Below are 27,882 nucleotides of genomic sequence, written 5' to 3' on the forward strand. Positions count from 1 at the left end.
CGATTGAGTTTACCAAAGTTAAGAATGGAATTTTAACAAACAAAAACAAAACAAAAACACTCCACCATGTCTAGCATTGCGATAATATTGAGGAATCATAATATTTTGATATCAATACAGAATATATTTCAGAATTAACGTTTACCCTAACAGGATATATTTTATTCTGAATTCAGTGTTATGAAATGTATGCTTGCCATCAACTTAAAACACAGTATATGATGAATGTATTGCATCAGTCTGAAGTGATTAGAAATAACCGCTTTGATCCCAAATAAATAACACTGCACTACATAGATATTTCGTCCTTCTAGAACGTATCGGTGTTGTTAAGAGGGCGAACATCGGCATCTTAAATAACCAATAAATTGTTCATATTTAATCCAGTTTTTATTCTAACAGTTTATATAAAATGGTTTAATAACAAACAATTTGAAATTACAACGTTTTAAAGAGACATACATACAGACAAAAGCAGAGAGACAAAGTGAGAGAGAGATACATAGACCGAGATAGACACACAGAGAGAAGACACAAAGAAAAAGAGAGAGAAGAATACAGACTGAGAGAGAGGCAGAGATACAGAGACACAGACACAGACAATGAAACACACACACACAGATACGCTAAGGAGAATATAGACAGAAAGGCAGATAATAATGTGATAAATACGTTATACTCATGTCTATGTTCCTTGAATTATGCCGAGTAAATAAATAATGATCTTCGTAGATCCATTGCAAATACATGTATTGTGAACATTAACATAACTATTGTAATTATAATTTGATCCCAGACCATTCCTTGTAGTCCCATTTAACATATTTATCCATAGTATTACGTTAAAACATGACCATTAAAATTAGGACAGCTGTTCTTCAATTCAAATATTATATTCCACCATTATACGATTCTTTTCAGCAGGCTTCAGTCGAATACGCAGTCACATTGAAAGATCTCGTATTTTCCTTAGTGGCCACCTTTGACATTCTAGTGTTTTCCCTACAAAAGTTGGATCTTCCAGCGAATAAATGGCCTTCTGTGAAGCTCTCAAGTTGTCTTCATTATTGTATACTTGGTCAATTAATACGCTCTTGTATAATTTCCTCTAGCACTAAATTCATGATGTTTGATAACAAATCAACAGTTGTTTTTTGTGTTTCCATTAACAAATATTTGTTCATTAAAATATTTCTAAATAAGAACCTGCCAGTTGAGAATTTCGTGACAATGCTTATGCAATGATGATGATATACCCGAATTTCAAGCCTCTCAAAGTCTACCGAATGTTGACATTTATCAAAGGTGAATTATTCCTGGACTGTTATTGCATCATCACTTTATTTCTGCCGGAATTTCTAAAATAGCCCTGGCATCACCTGGTGTGGAACGTTTGAGTTTAATACTTCTTAGGGTGTTGTTCACTTCCGCCTCTTTGTGATAGTTCCACGACAACTGCAACTCCAGGCTCTTTTGCAGGTCGTCATCCGACGGATACGGAAATGTCTACAAGGTAAATTGATATTTTAAATGGTGTGTTTTGAGTTTATTAAAGTTTTTAAGCAACATTATAAGGACCCATTTACTTTGTAAGTGAAAATTTGACAACAACAAAAATGTTCTATACTTTAATGGGTTCCCTCGTGCATAAAGGACTACGTCAAATTAGATTGCATATCTTTGTTAAAAGAATTATAACAAGTTACGCTCGGCCATTAGCCAAGAGCGTGAGAAAGCGTTTGAAACCCCTTGTTAGTTGCGTGTCGGCCTCCGACTTGGAAAGACAAAATGTTTACGAAATAAATGTGTAATTAATGCGAAACTTTGGTATCCTTTTTTGCTTGAACGTACTTACGTAGCATCTTCTGGTGATGTGCGATTAACAACAATAATTTTTAAATACATGTATATGGTACACAGTCTTGTCTCTAAACCGGCACATACAATTACACAATGTACAAAATGAAAATATATGGAAAGCTTGAAAAACACTTTTGTATTGACAATTAGAGTTTCATAAAACCTTGCCATTTAAAAAGATAATATAATTGACTGACATTTCTAAACCGGTCAATTATTTATATGAATAATCGGCGCTATCCCAAAGATAGTAGACGAGACTTGTGCGATTTTGACCGAGCATAGACGACTTGTACGCACTTATTAGGGACAAGGCATTTTGTAAAATCGTTGGTTTTACTGTACGCTATAATTTTAGCTTGCACGTCGTTGTTATCAGCCAAAATTAATATGGAAAGATGAAATTGGGAAACCGATCGCCTTAATATGTTTAATTTATAAGCCAAACCATAAACATATCAGTACTTCTTTCTCTGTGGTATGGTTATACAACCAAAAAGCACTGCATTGCATGAATCATCACCTATAAATTAATTCCCCATACCGAAGCATTTAGGTGTTATTAACGTAATCAATAGTATGCTATATAATAACAAACAACAATGTAAAGTACCAATATGAATAACATATTAATACTGTCTTTTAAATGATAGTGTTTCAATTATGTGCTTAATGATATTTTGTGAAATTAAGACATTCTTGAGATAAAATGATTTTTACTTGGATAGCGCCACCTTCTATATCAAATGCATGTGCATAGTACTGTAGAATGTTTCTGATTGACTGATGAAAATGTAAAAAGGCTGATTTTTTGTAAAATCACAGAGTCAAGCGAGATATTGAAAGTTTCAGTTTATATATCTTTTCTTTACCTTTTCTTTCAATCTGACCAGCATGTCATTATTAAGATATTCTTGGAAGAACTTCTTATTCATCATCATGACCTCCACACCGTTACTGACGAGGCTGAATCCCGGCTGGTTATCAAACACAAGCTCCTCTATTCCCTGTAGGACGGAATAAAGCAGTTAATAAACACAAGCTCCTCTATTCCCTGTAGGACGGAATAAAGCAGTTATCAAACATAAGCTCCTCTATTCCCTGTAGGACGGAAATAAAGTAGTTATCAAACATAAGCTCCTCTATTCCCTGTAGGACGGATATAATGTAGTTGTCAAACATAAGCTCCTCTATTCCCTGTAGGACGGAATAACGTAGTTATCAAACACAAGCTCCTCTAATCCCTGTAGGACGGAAATAAAGTAGTTATCAAACATAAGCTCCTCTATTCCCTGTAGGACGGAATAAAGCAGTTATCAAACACAAGCTCCTCTAATCCCTGTAGGACGGAAATAAAGTAGTTATCAAACATAAGCTCCTCTATTCCCTGTAGGACGGAATAAAGTAGTTATCAAACACAAGCTCCTCTAATCCCTGTAGGACGGAAATAAAGTAGTTATCAAACATAAGCTCCTCTATTCCCTGTAGGACGGAATAAAGTAGTTATCAAACACAAGCTCCTCTAATCCCTGTAGGACGGAAATAAAGTAGTTATCAAACATAAGCTCCTCTATTCCCTGTAGGACGGAATAAAGCAGTTATCAAACACAAGCTCCTCTAATCCCTGTAGGACGGAAATAAAGTAGTTATCAAACATAAGCTTCTATATTCCCTGTAGGACGGAATAAAGTAGTTATCAAACACAAGCTCCTCTATTCCCTGTAGGACGGAAATAAAGCAGTTATCAAACATAAGCTCCTTTATTCCCTGTAGGACGGAATAAAGCAGTTATCAAACATAAGCTTCTATATTCCCTTTAGGACGGAATAAAGCAGTTATCAAACACAAGCTCCTTTATTCCCTGTAGGACGGAATAAAGCAGTTATCAAACATAAACTCCTCTATTCCCTGTAGGACGGAAATAAAGTAGTTATCAAACATAAGCTCCTCTATTCCCTGTAGGACGGAATAAAGTAGTTATCAAACATAAGCTTCTATATTCCCTGTAGGACGGAAATAAAGCAGTTATCAAACATAAGCTTCTATATTCCCTGTAGGACGGAATAAAGCAGTTATCAAACACAAGCTACCATATTCCCTGTAGGACGGAATAAAGTAGTTATCAAACACAAGATCCTCTATTCCCTGTAGGACGGAATAAAACAGTTATCAAACATAAGCTTCTATATTCCCTGTAGGACGGAATAAAGCAGTTATCAAACATATGCTTCTATATTCCCTGTAGGACGGAAATAAAGCAGTTATCAAACACAAGCTTCTATATTCCCTCTAGGACGGAATAAAGCAGTTATCAAACATAAGCTTCTATATTCCCTGTAGGACGGAAATAAAGTAGTTATCAAACATAAGCTCCTCTATTCCCTGTAGGACGGAATAAGGCAGTTATCAAACATAAGCTCCTCTATTCCCTGTAGGACGGAATAAAGCAGTTATCAAAATCAAGCTCCCCTATTCACTGTAGGATGGAAATAAGGTAATTATCAAATACAAACTCTATATTCCCATTACAAAAGTAATGGTGTCATTATCAAACACAATCTCTCCTATCTTTTAGGATATTAAGGTAAACAAAATAAAACACAAGCTTCTAAAACACCCGTAAAACAATAGCGTTATTGTTATCAAACACAAGCTTCATCTATCTAAAAGAAATGTACGAGTATCATACAAATGCTCATATATTCCCTTTAGAGTTTAATATAAACACAATATCAAACACAATCCCTTTACCTTCTTAAAAAAAGGTAACGTTATAATTATCAGACAAAATGTCTCTTATCTACTATAACAGCAGTAACGATATGGCTAACAAACACAGGATTCTCTTTCTATTGTTCAAGAGTTATCTCAAAGTCGTGAAATGCAAGATCCACGCTACCCTATCCACTCTACAATTTCAACGTTATAGTTACAGTGATTACATAGTTTATCCTTTACTCTTTTACATATAATAAATTATAAAATACCAATTTTCCTATGCTTTGGGTTCATGCATTTCGTGTGACAGCAGATAGGTCATGTTATCATATATAATCGTTATATAACTTTACTGTTAAGATACTCACAAAGGACATTCCTTTCTGTAGGATTCGCACTTCAATAAACGTCGGTGGGTCTTCTTGTGGCGCAGGGGGCATACTCTGGTAATAGAAAACTGGTAGTCTGACTATGCTCTAAAACCGTCCAACATCTGTTTATGATTCAAATACGAAATGAGTTTGCCCTGTTTAAGAACACAATGACATAATGTTGCGAACAATTTCATTGTTTTGATTTGTTTGTTTGGTTTAAAAGAAACTATATTCAAAGCTTTTGTTATGTTGATGAGAACAAAATAAGTATTAAATAGCACGCCACACAGTAATACAAAACCGTAAACCTATAGTAGGAAGCAAAACAATATTTTAGTACATTGATAGCATTGATAGCATCTATATATGGAAATGCATTTAGCAGTAAAAATCATGACATGTCTTAATCACTAGCCGAAAACTAGAAGCAGAAGTGTTGTCACTTTCGGTTTCACACATGATAAAGCGCCGTGCTTCGTATCCACCCACTAGGGAAAGAAACTAAAGTCTTTCCCAGACATTAGGTTTAGACTGTATCAAATTGCGAACAAATGCAATAGTATTTCGTCATCCCGCTTTTTTTTTCACCCTCCACACTCCTTTGCTGTTTCTTCAACAATTTTTACCAGTTCGGGTTTCCAATCTTTTGCCAACTAGCATCACTGATTAGACATAGAAGAACGAAACAGATCTATGGTACAGGGTGATTCATGTATAGCATACTGTTTCTATTACCAAATTTCAAAATTGCATTCCCATGTGTGTACTAGGTCATCATTTAAGATACATGTTGGCAAAACTCTGCTGGTGGATTTTTTAGTCCTGAGGTGTGCCGTTACCTTGATTGCCACAGCTATCTATTTGGAATAGTGGCATGGTCAAAAATATACATGCTTTACTCTATATTTAGTTTGAAGTTAACCAATCCTTCTCTATTTGCTGAAATACGTAAAAAAAGGGGGTTTCACGCAATTTCCTTTCTGTTTCATCAGTAGTTAGACCATTTGGATTTACAACGTTTTGGCCCCTAGCATAACCGTTTAGTCCTAGAAGGAAGAAACAACTATATGGTGCATACACATTCCGTATCTATAACCAACTTTTAAAGGTACAATCACCTGTGTGTCTTTCGTGCATGTTTCAGGAGATAAAAAGACGGGTGCGAAAACACATAAATGTATACCCATGTATCCCAGCTATGGCCAATATATTATTTATAGTTTAGTGACAACACAGTTTAACTGTAATGCGGTTGAATGCACACATACCTCAGGCGTATCCGATCGAATGGTCACCTGCTTTCTCCTCCGATCTAACTCTGTCTCAAAATCGTCCCCATATGTTGTCGTGGAGAGAGGTCGGTAACCTATGAGAAACGTGTATAACGGCATATGTTTTGATAGTCACATTTGTACATGTTTAAGCATTTCAGGATAATCTTCCACTTTCATGGAATTTATTCTGCAGTTTAAAATCATAAACTGACAAATTAATTCAACTTCACAGAATAAGAAATACATAAGGCCTAACTGCAATGTACATGTAGCATTAGAACACGCAAAATGGCTAAGCACATACTGAACGATAAACAAACCGTTTGTCAGCTGAGCTTTGCTATCAGAGACATATTCCGTTTTTGCGTATTGCAGAGTTATCTTCTCTTGTGAGCAGGTAATGATTGTTACGTCATTTGTTTGTGAGAGTAACGTCATCAATTTTTGAGAAAACGACGTAATTTTCTCACACAAACCAATGACGTAACAATCAATACCTGCTCACAAGAGAAGATAACTCTGCAATACGCAAAGACGGAATATATTAGTCTGGAATACAACTTAGATTGGTATGATTTAACATGAAAAAGATCTTTTTTGTAAAGCAAATATAGTGTTAAACATATGAATGACGAAATACGAAATATACTATATAAACACTCGTAATGAAATCGATATATTTTTAATGATTTAGTTATCCTATATATATAGTTTTTTTTATATGATTTTGCTATATATACAATTATCTTACTAATTTCCTGTCCACATATTTTTTTTATTTGCTGTTATGAATAGGGTTATCTGAATTGGGGAAAAGGAAGACAATGAATTGCAAACAGACTGCCTCAAACTCTCAAGTGATTCTTATGTAGTACGAGATTTCAATTAACAAACGGAAATGCTGCTGCTTGTGTGTCAAAATGTTTGAGACAGAGGTCATGGAACTTGTTCATATATTACTGAATGTGAAATTTACATTTTCAAAAATGAACCTTAAATAAGAATAATTTAAAATGAGTACTGAATACCGATATTTTTTTCGCCCAGATAATTTTTTGCCCTTTTCGGGTAAAATCCATTTTGTATAGTAATATATTCGCCCTATACATTTAATTACTTTGTATATAATGTCGTTTATTAATGTTAGCAGTAATGATAAATGTGCACTCATTACGGAGGGCGAAAGGTTATTTATGCCGTAATTTGCATAAGTATGAATGTCAGTTGCAAAGGCTAATATTTTGCACAACGCTTGTATTTGAATTATTTTAGTTTCAACTACGACTAACGTCTGATACCAACATGTATATACTTCCTTCACCTATCTGAAGGTAGCATATACGTAAGTCAATGATATCACAATAACGTGTTATCAAATAATGTAGTGTGTTATTCAGTGAATAAACCCATGTCATATCTTTTTGCGTATTAACCCATTTGATATGACCTATCATATCAGCCCTGTGATTGGTTGTAAGTTTCACTTGTTTCAATTGTGACGTCAATGCTAGGACAAGTACATGACGTCACAGAATTACGCACTTGAGTCAAAATGGCGGCTTTTTACATTTCAAGGTTGCATGAATATTAATGTTAGCAGTAATGATAAATGTGCACTCATTACGGAGGGCGAAAGGTTATTTATGCCGTAATTTGCATAAGTATGAATGTCAGTTGCAAAGGCTAATATTTTGCACAACGCTTGTATTTGAATTATTTTAGTTTCAACTACGACTAACGTTCGAATAAATGCCACAAATCTATTTATGTGATGAAAAGGATCTTTCACTCGTTTTCATTTCATTTGAAATTTATGAAACTCGTCACGATTTTTTCATTTTAGCTCGCCAAAGGTTCGCTAAATTGAAAACTTCTTAGACTCCTTTCATAAATTTCACATGAAATGGAAACGTATGGAAGATTATATATATATGTATATTGGTCTAAACCACATAATGTTAGCATATGTTTTGTCTTTCACTCGGAGTAAATGACACAACTGTTAGTGTGGAACTTACCGTCATCAGAAGGCAACTGTTTAGGTTTCAGGAAGGGGCCCTGTAATGAATTTAAAATTTTAATTTCAAACAATGCATTACAGTAGAAGCTACCACTTTCAGATTCAATAAAGCTTTAAATTGACTGGTTAAATGTCATACAGGCCTGTATTACAAAATCACTACATTATTTTTAAAGTATATCCCTAAAAGATCACTCACATATGATTTTCGAATATAATTTCAATCAACAATACTTTTCGACATTAATTTGAAAATCAGTCACATGTCAGATATATACCTTAGCGACTAGATTGTGCAAGTTGGCTATTGATTTTTTCCGGAAATTCTTCACCTCCACTTGAGCCTGTTCTCTGTATTTAGACTCGGCTTCTGTTATAATCGATTCTGTCTCTCCACCATGTAAGGACATCGCTCCTAAGTTCCCTAACGCTCGCGTGACGTGGTTTTGGTTAATATGCTGGCACAATAAAGATAACATATATTATACCAATGACTTGTGTATTTGAAACTAAAACTGGAAAATATTCGCCCCTTTTTAAGACGAGAATGATTCAAAAGAAAAACGAAAATATGTTTACAATAAGTAAAATACCAAACGAAAGGGTAATTCAGTTAAAGTCGATTGCAATTTGAAAAACATGATGACAAAAATTTAACGATGAGAAAATGGAATGGTTTACATTATTCGTAATCAATGAAACGCTACGGGTAAATTAAGTTTAATGTTGATAATAACGAAAAGACGGCAGCAAATAACTGCTTTAAAATGGAAAAACAAAAATTAACAACAAATATTTATAACATTGCAGAGTACGAAACTGTCTGACTAAAGCTAAAATCCTATTTAGAGTCTCTTGCATTGCCGTAATATCAAATCAAAACTTACTATTATCTATCAGTTATCACTGACGAAATATATGTAAAGGGAGGTTACCTCGTAGTGCAATTTCCTGAGTTCTTGATAAGCTGCATTTGTTGCAATGTTTATTTCCGGTAGAGCATAAAAGCGGAAGTAGAGATTTTTCTGCTCCAGTCGTTTGATTTCGTCTTCACGTAACAGAGTTATCTGATCTTCATGTGAAATCACATGGTCATTCTTCGCTGCTGTCACCACTGTGAGACAAACATACATTTTACATGCTCATTATTACTCTGTCAAAGTTCCAGTAAGAGGACTATTGTATTCCAGGATTTTTTTCGCCCAGTCAAACTTTCGCCGTTTGCCCATGAAATAAGTTTTCGCCTAGTATTAATTTCGCCCTCCTCATTTAATTACTGTATATATTATGCCGTTTTACGTGTAATCGCTGTAATAATAAATTCGCCTCCATAACAAAGGGCGGAAAAGGCGAAAATTAAACTGCAGCGAAAATTTCACGGTATACAGTATCTCATCAGAGCTGCCACAGGGGATAGCTTACAAGTGCTTTTTTTCTCTATAAAAATGACTTACATTTCTCTCTGTGACCAATCTCTCGAGTAGGTTTTCTAAACTTTTTGGGATTCACGTGTTCCAGCTTCTTGAATATGCTGCAACTTCCCTAAAACACCGACGGATCAATTCTGAATAATTGTCAACGATGTAAACACACATTTGTATTAGTATTGCGTGACATGTCAATACGTGTATTTGTTTTATTATAATAAGAGTATGAATTTGTTTTATTATAATAAGAGCATGAATTTGTTTTATCATAACAAGAGTATGACTTTGTTTTATTATAATAAGCGTATGAATTTGTTTTATCATAACAAGAGAATGAATTTGTTTTATCATAATAAGAGTATGAATTTTTTTTATTATAATAAGCGTATGAATTTGTTTTATTATAATAAGCGTATGAATTTGTTTTATCATAATAAGAGTATGAATTTGTTTTATTATAATAAGCGTATGAATTTGTTTTATCATAACAAGAGTATGAATTTGGTTTATTATAATAAGAGCATGAATTTGTTTTATTATAATAAGAGCATGAATTTGTTTTATTATAATAAGCGTATGAATTTGTTTTATCATAACAAGAGTATGAATTTGTTTTTAAAATCACATCGTCACAAAGTCAAAATTGAAAATCGACAACAACAGAAAACGTGGACAACCAAAACAGATGGATTGAATTTTGGATATTTTTTGGGATAAAATACATAGGTGTTTTTTATAAATAATTTTAACGGTATTCGTATTTATGTCATAGCAAGCAGGTTTTGCTTTAATGTTCCTCGAAATTGAAGAGCTCTGGAAGTGCCATATTTTTTTATTTTTTTTTATAATTTTTTTTTTATAAATTATTCATTTCAAAACTTTAAACAATATTTTTTGAGTGATTTTTTTCACCCTTATATTATGTTAAATAAACTTACCGACTTGATAACAAACAACCATTCACTATCTTTACTGTCTGGTACTAGAATGGCCCCCCGTCTGCGATATAACAATAAAACGTCATATAAGTTATTATTAATAATAATAATCTACTGTAAACTCATGATAAGGTACATGTAATATCGTTTCTGCATTGAAAGAAAAAGGGGACATCCGATTAACCAATGAAAAGGCGATTATTATTGGAAGTGATGCTTTATAGACCTCCTGCTCATATATGGTACAATGCTGTATGTTTTAGTACATATTGGTAACGCTGGGATTTAAATGTAGCACACCAAATGTTTAAATTGGTTAAACATTTAAGTACGGATTGGTATGTTGTGGTTTTAAATTTTCAAGTTTAGTACAGGTTACATTGTGATTTTATATTGCAATCCAGCATCAACATTCCAAGAAAAAACGATAACGTATTGAAAGGTTTAAAACCGCCTAATTTTTTTTCATATTTCATTTTAACAGAACCAATGAGAAAACAAAAAATGCGCCAATTCACCCTGTGGCTCTGAGAAAAATGTACAATTTAATACGATGTTGCCATTGCTCGTTGTACAGGAATGGCTTTCAGAAACTTTGAAGTGCTTGTATGTATTAATAAACGCCTTCTCTCCCTGACAACTATAAACAGGACAAAATATGCCAAAAACGTGTGTGAAGATTCCTATTATTGAGTATTTACAGTAACATGCTCTTACAAAAAGGGAAAATTCGTTAAATTAAGATGATCATGTAACTGAAAGAGACAAAGGTAATCAAGACTTCCTACTTGAAGTAACTAAGTATTGCCTTCTTCGGATGCTGTGCAAGCTTTTCGATCGGCCAGTCTGCAAGGAATGGTATATCCCTGAAACAAGAAAGGAAAAATGTAATAAAAAATGCCATATTTAGCTTGCCCATGGCGCCTACCAGTCGGTATTGATTCTTGAGTATTGAAACATTACAATATTTGTATAAGGTGTAATGGATTGAATTCGATTTGACCTCTTTCAAAGAATGCTTCTAATTATATAGATCCATTATTATTTTATTATTTAAATACATCATAATAAAACTCTTTTTTGTGCCTCTCTAACATGTTTATTTATTAATGTGTTTATTTATTATTAATTTGTTTATTTGTTATTAATTTCTTCGTGCTTTTTTTCTCATTTAGTTAAGTACCTTAGGAAGGGATCGTTTGGATCTCGCAGTCCACCAGACATGAAGATGTCCACGAAATCCTAAAGAATAACACATATACACACATTACGTTTACTATCATACTTATCAATGCTCACTGCAATAACACATATACACACATTACGTTTACTGTCATACTTATCAATGCTCACAACAATAGCATAGAGCATACATTTAACAGCGAACAATCACGTTTTCAGTGACCTGTTATTTAAAATTCGAAATTCCCAATATAATTAACGAGAACGTTGCCCTATTTTTTGATAGTCGTAAATGATTACAATAAAACAATCACAACCACAACCACAATGTATCAGTAACACGGGAGCAGTACAGTACATAGTACTAGCGTTTGATTGAGACACTTTTCTAATAACATGTTATTTACCGTAGTGCCAATGATCATACTGTAATTCCTTACGATATCAACCGAGACCATACTGCTATTGTTTACCGTATCGTCCATATATATCGGAATATATATATCGTCCATATATATCGGAACATATATATCGTCCATATATATCGGAACATATATATCGTCCATATATATCGGAACATATATATCGTCCATATATATCGGAACATATATATCGGAACATATTTTTTTAACCATATCACCATACTGAAATTATTTGCCTTATCGTCTATGTCAAAACTGATCTTATTTACCATATCGGAAATTTACTGTATCGTCTATGACCATACTGAAATTATTTGACGTATCGGATCTTTACCGTTTCGTCTATGACCATACCGATATTATTTACCGTTTCGTCTATGACCAGACTGATATTATTTACCCTTTCGTATTTGACCAAACTGATATTATTTACCGTATCGTCTATGACCGTACTGATATTATTTACCGTTTCGTCTATGACCGTACCGATATTATTAACCGTTTCGTCTATGACCGTACCGATATTATTTACCGTTTCGTCTATGACCATACCGATATTATTTACTGTATCGTCTATGACCATACCGATATTATTTACCGTTTCGTCTATGACCATACCGATATTATTTACCGAATCGTCTATGACCATACCGATATTATTTACCGTATCGTCTATGACCATACCGATATTGTTTACCGTATCGTCCATGACCAGACTGATATTATTCACCGATACGCTCATGGCCAGACTGATGAACTAATTACCGTATTACCCATGACCATTCTGATATTATTTACCGTATTGTATATAACCATACCGATATTATTTACCGTATCACCCACGATCAGCCTGATTTTATTTACCGTATCGACAATCACCATACTGATATTATTTACCGTATCGTCTATGATCAGACTGATAGCATTTACCCTTTCGTATATGACCAAAACTGATTTTATATACCGTATTCTCTGTGACCATACTGAAATTATTTACCGTATCCTCTGTGACCATACTGAAATTATTTATCATATCGCTCATGACCAGACTGGTGTTATATACCGTATCGTCCATGATCATACTGATATAATTAAGCATATCGCCCATGGCTAAACTTATCTTATTTACGTACCACCTATGACGAGACGGATTTTTGTTAACTGTTTCGCCTATAACGTGTTTTATATTGGTTACCGTATCGCCCATGACGAGAAGTTCGATCTTTTCACGAGATATGACTGTAGTTTGACGAAGGGACTGTGTCATAATCGCCTGTTCTCCAAAACTGTCCCCGCGGTTCAGAAAAAGTACTGTCTTAGCCTGTTTGGTCTTGGTATCCAACATTGAGACGACAGCTGTAAACGCAAACCAAGACACTCATTCTCAGGAAAAGTCCCCACACATCAAATGTCGTATGCTTCAACACATTTATACACATTCTCAGGAAACGTGTGTGTTTCAGCATCGACGACAACTCTATTATATGACGTCAAAATAAGGTTGTTATGCATTCCAATGTCATACACTTGTTATTTCAATGTAAAAAAAATATATAAATAAGCTGATAATATGACAACATTTGTCCCAAAAAAAATATTGTCATAGGAAATTGAACGTGAAAAGACTAGAATCTCTTTAAGTTTGATAATTAATTGTTTTATGTATGATTATCAGTACCAAATCAGTATGCAACGAAGATACAAAAGGCACTTGGTCTAAAAAGAGGTTTTTTTCTGAGAATGAATGAATTATTTCATCTCAACACTTCTATCCATGTAATTACAACCTCTGTTCAAGTGGAGATAGATCGATAGTGCTTAAAACAGAGCAATCAAAAAGCGGAATTTCTTAGGTATTGGTTTTATGGCTTTAACGGAGCATCAATTGATTTCATAGAAAGACCTTCGTTACGTGTATAAATGATAAATAGAACAAGTTCATCTGCATGGCTCATCTTGCTATTACGTCACCTAATGGTAAACAGATTTTCTGAGACAATATGTGTGTATTGTCCTTACATATAAACATAAAAGTACATTCAAATAGTATTACAGCAGATGTTTTATTCCGAAATTTAAACAGGGGGGATATTCGAAAAAGGAAGAAAAAAAGACTAATTCTAGGGCAAAATCTTATAAGTGAATGTGAGATCACTTTTTTCTGGACAAGGGCCTGTGTTCATGAAAGCATTTTGAAGCTCAATATCCAATCCCGTTATTCTGCTAAAGTGATACCCTATACAGATAGATGCACGTACTGCAATGGTTTTCAAGGAACTTTGAGATCCATTAAGTGGTATATACCGTTCGTACTGTTGATTTATTAGTTTTTGACTGTGTGGCATGATTTAAACAAGTTCTTAGATCATTGAATTTAATTCATGTTCGAGCAAGACACGGTCAAATGAATATTGACAAGGCGAGTTTTGAATCGACAAATAGGCTAAAAGGCTTCTAACTGTCCAGGTCAAGTTGAGTTGGAGCTGAATTCTTTAATGTAACAAACGTTAAATTCATTGAAGATTTTAAATTTAGTTTCACGCACACTTTAAGCGAAAGCTATATTTGCCATTATTTTTTTAATGCTTACTTCCTAGAATGTCGTTATATAATTGCATAGCTAAGTAGTCTAAACAATTCAATTGAGTTGCGTGCATGAGGAAACAAAAGAAAATAGCCTCTTTAAGAAACTAAACGCTTGATCTGTGTTATGCTAGCTCTATGTTTGGGACAATTTTGTTTTAATTATCCTTTTAATTTGGATTTAAATGTGATTGTTTTAAATGTTCACTATCATTCATTTCTTACCACATTTTACCACATACTTTCACACATTTAAAACGCAATGAAATGCACCGCTGATGAAATTGTACAAAACATTTGCTGTACAAAAGTTAATATCTTTATTGTAAAAAGTGATAATATTAACGATTGTGAAAACCATTTTGTTTTTGTTACAGACTATGGAGGTTTTATAAGTTTGTATTTATTACCTGCTCCAGTCAGAATGAAGTAAAAACCACGAGCTATATGGCCTTCACGCACTATCACTCGCTTAGAGTCGTATCTGTAAAGATCAATGAACATAGATGTTTGTGTATCGTATCTAACACAATAACTCAAATAAGATATTTGCATTTTTTCCTCTATAAAAAAATACTTAAAAAAGCGCTTATTTATAAGATATTTTTAATTATAGTCTTTATAATGTTTGTTTTTTAAATGTAATAATCACGCTATCAGTAGCTTGTGATTCGTATCGTCAAATTAAGTGTTATATGTTTGATAAGGAAATAAAAAGAAAAATGGGGATAGTTGGAGAAATATCTTCTCTTACAACAATGGAAAGATTATAAGTTTTTAAGTCCAACTCACGATTCTAGCCAGCCCCTCTGTGCGATGAGTTTCTGCATCCTTACAGGGTACTCGGCTATTGATTTGTAGTTCCTGAGGGCCGTCTGTAACTGTTTTAATACAAACCATTGTTACTCAAAGTATAACAAAATTACAACAGCGGGAATAATTGGTTTACAATCACTCTGTTTGGTAAAAGCATCCCTTGTATATTCTTGGACATGTAATTGTAAGATTAAACTTAAAACAGACTAAACTAGTTTATCAATTATGGCTATTCTATGTTATTTCCCTTGAAGTACATGTCTCTGATACTAGTTTTGCCACAGGTAATTATGGTTATTGTTATTTTTTATTGCATCGAAGAAAAAAGTCCGCCTCTGCATTTAAAATTTGTGTTGCTCTTAGTAATAAAGCACTTGCAATATAGAAGAAGGGCGCTGCCACACAAGATACAAAAATATTAGTTTGGTTTGGTTTGGTTTTATATTGTTTAACGTTCTATGAACATCTTAGGTCATTTAAGGACGTGCCCCCATTTGTATTATGTAAGGGTGCATATGTGTATGTGTGCCGTAGACAGGGTATGGTGGTGTACTTGTGTCCTTGTAACAGCGCGGATCTGATGCCGACTTTATATTACTATCTCACTGTAATACCAGGCCGAATGCACGCGCCCCAGCATTCTGCCAAGTCAAATTATGCAATTTTCCAAAATGCTGAACGTTAAGCAGGGACATACCATTTTGAAGGACTTCGGTATGTCCCGGCCTGGGGACAGAACCCACAGCCTTCCTCACCTATGCGAACGTTCAACATTAAAGCAAAAAGTGGCGCTAGGAAATAAAAGGTAGTTAGAAAAAGAGTTAAATATTAAGATCCAAACTATTGCAATAGAATCTTCTTAAGGACCAGGACACACCAATTTTTACAGGTAATCCATCCTACGCTACAACAACAGAATTCAGGTAATCTGGTTCTCCGACACAACGTTAAAGATACTTTCAGTGTAATTAATTTGCATCATGCGCAAAAAACGTAAACCTAAGACCACATTAAAACACATATACCGATTTAGGGTATATCCAGGTACATTATAGTCCTTGTTGACGTTTTTATCATTGTGTACAAAAAATGATTCATTGCAATTATAATAGGGTTTGGTATATAAAATAATGTTCAATTTGGGTTATTTTGGTTTGGTTTATTTGAGTTTTACGTCCTAATAACAACTGTGGTCATTTAAGGATGTACTCTTCTGAGGTTTCAGTCACGTTCAAGTCTCGTTTTGATCTGGTGTAACGGGTTTTTGTAATATTTAACAAATTATGATAAGTATAATAGCAAACACACATCTAAAAAACATGTAAAAAAAACTATATGTCTGTTGTGTGTAGAACATTTTTAACAAGAATTTTTAAAAAATGACCAATTTGGCGGCCATTTTGAAAAAGTGTATTTATGTGAATTTCTTGCGCTTCACAAAGGGCCAAAATTCCCCTTTTTTGACACTAGATTGATCACTTAAATTGTCATTGTGTCACCATTTTTAATTGTAGCAGGTTCAATTTTGCTGTACAACTTTATAATGTTCAATATGATCAAAATAATATGCAAAAAAGTGGAAAGTTATATATTATTGATATTTTTTTTTACATATTAGGGTAACTGAAGCAGTTTTGTTTTTTGACCCCGAAAAAGGTGAAAAATAACACAAATAATAATGGGACAAAAAAAGAAGCACACCGACCCCCCATTTTTGTGGCTGTTTTAGAAAGAGAAACTCATTTTCTTTCGATTCATTGAATACTAAAAAAAGTTTATTACAGGATTTTTTTATATCAAGCGTTTAATCAGCAAAAAATGGTGAAAAATGTTCATTTTTTCATTAAAAAATAAGGGGTAGGGGTAACTAAAATCGCATTTTTGAGTAAAATGAATAAGTTTAAGACATTTTACTTCCATAGTTCCAAAGAAAATAATATTTTTATCAATTCTACAAACATTCATACCTATCTGATAACACACTTGGAAGAAATTGTATGAATTTGTTCTGCCAATGGTCAAAACCCGAAAATTCACCTAAAATCTTTGACCGATCATAGCACAAAAACGAACACACCGACGTATATTTTTTTTTTGCATTTTCTACTATGCCATTATCTCCTTTTTCCAAAAATCAATATAAGAAAAAAGGTTTAATACAGGAATATTTTGACTTCTCAGAGGTGTACATCCTTAAGGACGTGCTGGGTTTTGTGGTGGAGAAAAACCGGAGAAAAAAATACCGACCTACGGCCAGTACCTGGCGACTGTCTCACGTAGGTCTCGAACCCACGACCCAGTTGTGGAGGGCTAGTGGTAGAAGAATGCCAGACGGTTTTTCCACTTTGCCACCGCGGCCCCTAAATTTGGACTTATAGTTTGAATTATTTGAAATGTGTCAAGTGTTAGACGCATTTTATTTTGTGTCCTTAATTATCTCTACTTACGTAGTGAATCTCATCATCTGTCCTTTCTTTTGGTCGCTTCATTAGTATTCTTCTCGTTTCGTTGGACACACTTGCCTAGTAATTAGAACAAATAAAGATCAAAGCATAATGGCAACATGCTTAAATCGTCTCAAGTTGATAGATACAGCCGTTCAAATTTTACAATGTTCTTGACAAATGACTATAATTAAAGTCACACTACACTTTGAAGTTTTGTTATTAAGAATGTTACACTGTATAAAGAACAGATACGTAAAGAAAGAAAACTCACGTTAGAAAAATATAAATTTCAGCAGTTTTTATGAAGATTCCTACATATCTGGAAGATTTACATAATTACGTAATCTCTCAGGTCAGAACGCGTTTCTCTTGAGTGTCCCGAGGAGTCAAAACTTCTATTACCACTGCCATATTACATAACCGATCTCTTGCTTTCAAGAAATGCTATTTTTGGAGAAGAAGGGTTTAGTTGGTCGAAATTCATTAAGAGAATTAAAAGTCCTTGCGCGGTGGTGAAAAGACTAACATTTTTCCAAAGTATGAAAAGGTTTAGATAGCAATATATGAAAAAAAAGCGATGTTCAGTTATTTTTGTTCTCCAAATCCAGGTGTGTAAGTAGGCTACTTCTGGCATTTGGGAATTAGTTGCAAAATGAATAAATAAAAATAAATATTGCTATAATACAATAGCATATAATATTCATGTATAAATTGAGACACATATCTAGTATAATTATTGTTTTTAAAATTTTACAATTACATTAAATTCAACGAAAGCGACAAACAGGTTAATATGTCAAACATTTTCTTTCCAAATAGGATTATTTTGGGGATATAGCCATTCGAACATGACAAAAGAACTCATAATAGGAATATTTCGAAATAATCAAAACTGATTGTGCTATGTTTTGTTTACCTGTTTCGACGCTTTGTAGTCTGTGATGTCAAAGAGCAGATTAGAGGCTCCTGCTGAATTTGTCATTGCATCCAACGTTCCAAATTGTCCAAGCATTTCACCCACTCTGCAACACAAGGTCAAACAGGAAGCTCATAGCCATTAGGAAAAACATCAAAAGGAAAAGAGAACATATCAAATACAATAATACGAAATGGGGATATATATATAAACAGCAAAAGGAACTAAGGATATATAACTAATAGGAAATGAGGATATATCAAAACAGCAAAAGGAACTAAGGATGTATCATCCATAGGAAATGAGGATATATCAAAAACAGCAAAAGGAACTAATGATGTATCATCCATAGGAAACGAGGAGATATCAAAACAGCAAAAGGAATTAAGGATGTATCAAAACAGCCAAAGGAATTAAGGATGTATCACCAAAAGGATATGAGGATATATCAAAACCGCAAAAGGAACTAAGGATGTATCATCCATAGGAAATGAGGATATATCAAAAACAGTAAAAGGAACTAAGGGTGTCAAAAAAAATATGGGTATAATGCAATGTTCTAAATGGGAGATACTTGTCATTAAGTTATGTCCTATGATAGTTTTAGAACGCAGGTAAGTTTAAGGTTGTGTTGAATGCTTTATAGCAAGAACGAATTTCTCTTATCTAAAATGTACATGGTAGATTGAACGTTGAAATAAGTGTAGTGAAAGTAAGGAAAGCTGCCGCACTATTGGTGTAGCATGGAATCAATACAAGGTACTTACGATTGCGAATGGATTCTCCACGCTCTCAGTAATACGACCAAAAACCTGGCAAGGTTACGAAACCTCTGATACGGCTTTCTCTGTAAGTGAAAGAATAAGTAAACAAATAATTGAAGCAAAAATAAAGTCACTGATTCTATTTATGAAAGAGTCTTTGCATAATATATAAGGTGAGTTATTAGTCTGTTTTTCTTTTTTTCTTGTGATTTTCGTGTGACCCTAAAACGCTTCACTGTCATTATTTTAAAATCAAACTTAGGTTCAGAGAAATTAACCTAAAAACTAGCACCAGAGAAGCCTCACACTTAGCGAAAGGGTAACATAAACTTGGATTCGGAAATATCTCAAAGATAAGACCAGAGAAACGTCAATGTTCGAGCCAGTAAAACTTGAAAAACAAATTAAGTTTAAGACCAGAGAAACTTCAAACTTGTCATCAGATAAATACCATACAAAAGTATATAAGAATCTCAAAATTTGTTCCAGATAAATTTCAACTTAGTGCCACCGGAACATAATACTTAGTTTAAGAGAAAATATACATTATAATAGCGTATACAAATATAAAAGAATGTATACAGACAAACGGACGATATATTGAATCCCTATAAATACGCATTCTGAGGTTTTCTGTGCTGCACGTGGCACGAGTCATGATAACTCCTGTCACCAATTATCAAGGTCACTATGAACATGTGACACTGAAATCATACAGCTGTGTACATAAGTCAAGGTTAGCGTCGTGACATTTCTTCATGACCTAGTTCGTAGGTCGTCTCAAAGCGGTTCACAAATCATTATCCGTGGTTATAGGGCCTTTGCAACCAGCCAATATTGTTCTCAACTCCCTGATGAGCATACAGCCGGTGCTGCCATTTAGGCGCTCACAGGTAGCATTCTACAATTCTAGCACTGTCCAATAACGAACTCATGTACAGCTGAGTAGACTTGAACAAGCAGGGTAAAGTACCTTGTTCAAGGATACAACACAGTGCCGTGCCATGTCTTTAACCCGCAACCCTTGGGTCACGAGCCCGGCGTCCTACCACTAGACTACCGCGCCTTTAAATCATTGTAAGTGTCATAAAAAACCATACGTCAAGGTAACATATATAACATGGTTTTTTTTCAAGTCGTGACTACTGACGTGACGTTAATCTAAGTTATAATGGCATTTTTTTCTTTTTTCTTTTTTCTTTTTTATACGATGAGATGTTCATCAAATAAATTCTAACAAGCCACACATACATACTTGAGGTCATAAAAACGTTCGAAAAGTTATTTTACGCAGTTAAAGGTGTTATATTCGTCCTGTTGCTGATCACTTATATTGCACTTCTAGTAAAACATTTAAGAGCCAATCAGTTAAAATGAATACACCTGTTTACCGTTTGGTATGCGAGGACGTTAATGCATTCAATACAACAAAAATAATATATTATTTATAGCATTAATTAATACCTATTCCAAAACCTGTATTGAATTAAGGAGGTCAAGTTTATTAATATGACGATATAAGCCTAATACTATCAAATTTAGACAATTTTGATTTCCAACTGTTTGCCTCTTGCACCATTGATGCAGAACTCTACAGAAATCGGTTACATTACAGGTGTTCCAGTACATATGTACTGCTACCCACGTGAATTTTGTGATCCCGTACCTTTCTAGTACAGTTGATCAGTTACTATACTAAAGGATATACTTAACCTTTTAATGGTATTACCCTCGTTGTGTGTATATATTATATCACCTGTATTTGTGATATCGACCATACGTAAATGTCTAAGTCGTATAATCCTCCAAATACAACCTGTATGTGGGGCTCAGGGTAGATTACATGATTAAGGTCTGTGTCAAAAACATTGTAATCGCTTTTTATTCTAGCAAGTGCCACGTAATTGCTGTCCTGACCTAGCTATTATAGTGTATCACAATTGTCTGATTTCATTGGCAAATATGTACAAATTTGCTAGAACACTGACGCCATAACAGTAGTAGGCTATACAAATTACTAGAACAACCGAAGTCTGAAGCAAAATGTCAAACATTTTATAAGTGACTCTGGTGTTCTGGTAACGTAGTGTATATCTGCCTTAAAACTCAGACAACTGTGTCTGGGTTACTGTATTCACAGGCATCCGTGTCTGGTATGTCAATATGTAAAAATATTAAATAGACTTCCATAATGTATTATCAATATAGGAGGGTAGGCAATACTATTTCGTATATTTTCATAGATTTACATGCCTGTCAAAATGTGGGACAGGGACGACTATTTCATATATTTACATATATTTACATACCTACTGAATTGTGGGACCGGGATCGACTATTATATATATTTGCATATTCACATGATGCAGATGCCTGTGCTGTAATGGACCTCTGCGTTTTGGTAAAAAAAATATATATATATTTATTTGCATATGAAACCAAGACAACTGCTGTTGTATATGGGCATGTAACGGTACCAATCAAGTAATACATTATGTATATATCAAACTAACCATTTATCATTTTGAAAATGGGTCTTTTGTTCTGTGAGGCTTACATATTCATGTTTGTAACAAGAAATGTGATATTTTAATAGTTTGATACTCAGTAATACAAATACATATTTATATGTACAACCGTCCGATAATAAAAGCCGGTGGCAGCTAAACACACCTTTCTCTAATACTTATACATGCATTGTAATGAGCTTCTGGTGTAGTTAGCAAAACTTTATCTATATGATGTCAGTATAATTAGTATACAGCAAATAACATATATAAAGGGTCTCATATTTGCTATGCTTTCAAAGAGTGTTTTTCGATGTAACATTGCCAAACATATTAGTACATATATTCTACCCCTACACTGATTGTTAATTCAGTAGGCGAAACGCCATTAGTTTGATTGTATGTGCTTAGGAAATTATAATCATGAAAACGTGCCCTACAATTTCGATAATTAAATACGATAAGATCTATTTGATATCTGACCACTTTTTGTGACACTCATCCCTAAGGTCGGTGATATATAAACGAAATGAAGCACACAGTTTGAAATAATTGTTTTTTTTGTTTTGTTTTATCGCAATTTAAGTGAATTAGTTTCTGGTATAATATACATTGATATAATAAATCATACATTGTTTCAAATTTGTAACAAAGTGTCTTCGGCAAGTATGAAACTCCAAAACACAACGGGGAAAGTGTTGTCCAAAATTGCGAAGAAGGGTCTCCGTGTTAATTTCGTTATGCAAGCGATGCAGTAAATTAACACCATGATAATACATATACTTGATGTAGATACAGTTCACACAATCACTTGTCCCATATCTCTACATGTATTTGATGCACAGTGTAGACATCAAAAGCATGACACATCAGAGTCACGATGATAAACTGGGACAACAGGATGCGGACTGGACACTTTAAAACTTTACAATGAAGTTTCATCAACGGAGACAAAACTTGAGAAAACTTCAGTTTTTATACGTCGTCGATTAAAAGTGTCAGGGAATCCTTTCGGCTAATAGACATAAGCATTAAAAGTGTCAGTGTTTCGGCTAATAGACATAAGCATTAAATGTGTCAGGGAATCCTCTCGGCTAATAGACATAAGCATTAAAAGTGTCAGTGTTTCGGCTAATAGACATAAGCATTAAAAGTGTCAGGGAATCCTCTCGGCTAATAGACATAAGCATTAAAAGAAGATGTCAGTCGTCTTAATATACAGACACAGATCATTTGTGTCGATTGGCAAACATTGAATCATTACTGTTTATGCAGCCAAGACCAGTATCTTACACCAGTATTTATGTACGGCTGAATGTCTCGAATTGATTATATCAGATATAAACACGTACACAATTCCTATTGTTCATAAATCAACATACTTAATACAAAACAAACACATGAAACTGATAAAGAAAATCGTAAGGTGACGTCCACCTGGTGTATAGAAAATAACAGTCTTACCTATACATTATATAAGCAATACGTTACGTATATATGTTAAGAGTTTCTGTGTTGCATACTAAACATTAGCAGAGGGGTGTTATATATAGCATACACATACTCATGAAAATCAACAGAGTTGAATCTTAACTACGATGAATACAAATGGCAGAAATGTTTCTACGTTGGGTAGCTTTTAATCAATTATTCTTTTCAAATTGCATAGACGTTTTATTCTGTTAATGGTATTGAGAAACATTTTGTTATAACAAAGATGACACTATCTACTTTCATTATTGATTTATGAATAAGTGACATAGTGGAAATATTCCACATTTTTAAAATATAAGGGCAAAATACATGATCAAAAACGTATCATAGGACCCAACAGAGGAGAGACAAAAACAAAAGAAAAGATTGTATGAACCAAAATACAGCGATAACACACTGTCTATATTTTCGATAATAACGTAAAACTTTTGATTGATTTAAGCATGTTTACATATTATGAAGAACACTTTATATTTGATTTAAAAGTACAGCAAGGCTCATTTCAAAAACAATCATTTCATTCTATTGGAAACGAATTTTGAAAAAAACAACTGTTCATGACATATATAATATAATTAAGTTTATCAACGAACATTCATGTTTAGTTGTCGTGTGTTAAATTTGTCTTCGCGACTTATTCAAATTCTAGCTGGTACTAGGCGATGAAGACAAATAAAATGGACGAGGGTTTGCAAGGATATGTTACATAGTTGATCATCAAAACGCACTTTAAAATCAACGAACGTCTGCAAAAGGAGAAAGTCGTTGTGGAAAATGATAAATAAACATGCATTCTAGAAAAAAAAGAGTTTTTACCTTCCTTTTTCGAATCAGTTTCCGACGAAAACTATTTAAAACCTCTGTGCCTGGTTCCGATCCCCCTAAAGATGGACGTTTTGTTTGACCCGGAACCGGTACTGGTGAGGAACTTGATTTCTTCCTCATTATGTCGACAATTTGTTTCATTTTATCCTTGCTCTCGTGACTTGGTTCGGGGGTTTTGACTGGTGTCGATAGCGACGCCCGATCTTTCGACTGACTTTGGCGACGCGGTCTTTTACATCTGTTCGTCGTTATCCCTAGTATCCTCGTCGTTAGACTCGTCTTCTTCTTTAGGGCAAGATCCTCGTACATTGCTACCTCACTAACAGACATTTGGCGGTTCATGTTCCGGTTCGGAAGTTTCCCGCCCATTGCATTGAGGGATTGGAGCATTGCAATCTTCTTCATTTCGTATTCCGTCACTTGAATTTCACCCGAGCTGTCAGAGTTGGTCGATAACTGCCGACGTCTGACAGGTTTGTCAAACAGACTACTTCTTCTGCGATGGACACGACTTGTACTTAGGTTAGAAAAAGACGAGAATACCTCGGATCGGTTGTCGTCCATTGCACTGTCTAATGAGTATCGATACTTCCGAACGGCCGGAAGAGATTCTATATCTCCCAAATCCTGTCTGAGCAAAGAAATCATGGAATCTCGTCGTGTTCTAGATTTCTTTCTGTTGCTTATTTTTTTCAAAGACGGAACATCCGAAAGTTTGGATTGTTCTCGTACTGCCGGAAGCGGTTGTAACAAGCGACCATGCGCAATTGGTGATTGCGCTAGAATTTGAGACATGATGAAATAGATCGATCTTTGAAGATGATACTGTCACTTCTGAAATGAACACATGTTTTGTTTTAACCTGACGTCGATCTCTAGGAATCCATGACGATTCTAATTGTATTCATAACAACAACTTACAGAAATTACCCAAATATCCTAGGTAGGTTGTTCGCGTTGAAGCTCCGAGGCACGACAGATTACCGCGAGCCTTGTATCCTTTCATTTCATAGCTCCATTCTTTATTTGATCTCGGAAGTTCCTTTGCAGGATGGTAAAATCATCGCTGAACATCATTTCACATATAAGATCCGGTTCTAGCCCAGGTCCATGTTTCTTTGGGTCCACCTATAAAATAGATTTCGTTTCGTGACCTGAGAACAACACTACTAATCCAAGATATCGTCTATAATTTACATATAAATTTGGGTATCGATAAGCTGGTAAGGATTACAAAGATCTATAGGTCACCGGAGGGATTAACCTTCCTTGGAGAGGTTCGTGAGTTTTTAGAATTTACGCTTTATTTGAATAAACCTAAATGAATTTAAACCATTTTGTACATTTGAACATTAGAAACAATTTTTGTTTAAAGAGGAAAAAAAGTCATACTTGGCACGTATTACTTGTATCTTACATAATGTTGTTTCGTGTGTCGTAAAATAGCGTTACACAGGATTATCATATCCAAACCTTTAATGCCAGCTAGTAACGTACTATATGGACCAATAATATAACGTTAAGTTTTGGAAGCCAATTAAAGATCAAGCATGATGTGGATTAACGTGGTCATACAAACGTTTAACTGTAATGCTAATCTCTATGTAAACACTTGTGTATCAAATTGGATCGAAATTACAAAAAACGTATGATTTATTTACTTTAGGTATCACTGCCATGATCGAAAGGGATTCCATTTTTAAAGTGTCATAGTAGTATATATGTTTATGAATAACCAATATTACATTGGTTGCATTTCTCGTAAATATTTCAATATGATAATACACGTTTATATTTTACGTTTTTATATGTATATAAATGCTCCATTACAACTGACTAAACAATACTATATCAAAGTTTGAATTGCTAAGTACATATATATTAACATTTGCAGTGAAACCTTATTGGTCAGTATTTAAACATCGAGGGTGAGCTTCTTAAAAGTATAAATATTCATAAGATTATTCATTAATTAAATGAAACCTCACAAATATTTTAACATGTTTCTGATAAAACCGATGCATGAGTATTTAAATGTTATTTATTTGAGGATGACCTTTTTAATGCATTCTTTAATTTCGATATCAATATTCATTTGAATGTCGCCGATTTAATTTTTATAAAATATCGGTTTCTTAAGTTTCAATAATTGTATTCATATCAAATGAACATGTTGTTCAGTCCATGAATCAAGATACAACAAAATGAGGCCTTGATTACTTTATGTGTCCAGAAAGCGAGGTTTCCGAACGGCAGGATTCCAGGTAACCGTGAGGTAGCATACAGTTATACAGGCAAATGTCCTTATTTTGTTCGGGTATGAAACGTTATATTTAGTTTTTATAGGGGATCTTAACTTGATAACATATCACTATCATTTATCGTTGCTTGGAGTAACATGCTGACATTCTAAATCTCGAGTACTTTAGCAGGGTTACCTTAGCGAGTATTAAAACGCATTATTCATTGTTTCTACACCCACTAGAGTATAGGCGTTGACATCTTAACACCATGTGAAAGTGTGAGATATATCACTTCACGCTGAGCTGGATGGACACCATCTACAACAAACAGAACGTTTAGAAAAAATCATGCTTGTCTGGACAGCCACGACTTGGAGAACAAACACATCATAAGATCAAGTACTAGCATAGCGAATAAAACAATGTAAGGTAGATCTACTAATTAAGGATCCATACTGGTAATAGCTTAACGTTACCGGTTCTAGTGTAGTTGTACTAATACATAGCACGGAGCGACAGTATAGAGCAGACATACTTACCGGGGTAGATTAAGTCCGCCTTTTCTATCACAGTCACATAAAGTACTTATATTAGTTTCCTGGTGTCTATTAAACGTAACAGTGGAATTAAATTTTGGATAAATGGTTTGTGAATCATATCTCCAGCAGAGAAGCTTAAAGCTGTCCTCCATTTCCTTGCAACGAACAGATTGGAAGAGTCCATTACTACATTGTTTTCTTTTTGGCAATTTCGAACACATGTGTTCTATAAATAATTTGAATGGAGTTTTGTTTATGTAACACTCAAGGTACCCAGTAACATGTACGTTTTTAGCATGGTAGTTAAACAACCCTAGATATCTCATACAATTAGACATTTATATAAGATTATCCCCATCTTCCCATTCATCATATTTACGAAATCATGAATATGAAAATTTGATTTAAAAAAATATATTTTTAACTGATGTTTGAAAGAAATGTTTAAATTCAGTAAATACACTGTATCACATTTACTTGAAAGTGACAAAAATAAACGCAATAACAGACATTTACTTTTTGAAATAATGTAT

General features: G+C 34.1%; 1 protein-coding gene across 1 annotated transcript; it reads right to left on the reverse strand.

Moving 5' to 3' along the window:
• Nucleotides 1–548: 548 nt before the first annotated feature.
• Nucleotides 549–27,060, reverse strand: LOC110443900. The gene is made up of 19 exons (XM_021488356.1): nucleotides 27,006–27,060; nucleotides 24,559–25,695; nucleotides 19,745–19,824; nucleotides 18,978–19,083; nucleotides 18,062–18,136; nucleotides 15,591–15,679; nucleotides 15,209–15,282; nucleotides 13,411–13,571; nucleotides 11,795–11,853; nucleotides 11,400–11,477; nucleotides 10,612–10,672; nucleotides 9,701–9,788; nucleotides 9,182–9,360; nucleotides 8,525–8,704; nucleotides 8,245–8,284; nucleotides 6,221–6,318; nucleotides 4,947–5,021; nucleotides 2,733–2,867; nucleotides 549–1,506 (listed from the first exon to the last, which is right to left on the reverse strand). The coding sequence occupies exons 2-19, from the start codon at nucleotides 25,360–25,362 to the stop codon at nucleotides 1,336–1,338; spliced, it is 2,553 nt and encodes an 850-aa protein (XP_021344031.1). The 5' UTR covers nucleotides 25,363–25,695; nucleotides 27,006–27,060; the 3' UTR covers nucleotides 549–1,335.
• Nucleotides 27,061–27,882: the final 822 nt, after the last annotated feature.

This window comes from Mizuhopecten yessoensis, unplaced genomic scaffold (assembly GCF_002113885.1).
Source record: "Mizuhopecten yessoensis strain PY_sf001 unplaced genomic scaffold, ASM211388v2 scaffold716361, whole genome shotgun sequence".
Classification (NCBI taxonomy): Eukaryota; Metazoa; Mollusca; class Bivalvia; order Pectinida; family Pectinidae; genus Mizuhopecten; species Mizuhopecten yessoensis.

Coding starts and splice junctions, on each gene's coding strand:
- LOC110443900 (XM_021488356.1), bottom strand. CDS start 25,362: ATGTCTCAAATTCTAGCGCAATCACCAATTGCGCATGGTCGCTTGTTA. Junction 19,825..24,558: donor AACTGATTCGAAAAAGGAAG/GTAAAAACTCTT, acceptor TTTCACTTACAG/AGAAAGCCGTATCAGAGGTT. Junction 11,854..13,410: donor TTCTCGTCATGGGCGATACG/GTAACCAATATA, acceptor GTTATTCTTTAG/GATTTCGTGGACATCTTCAT.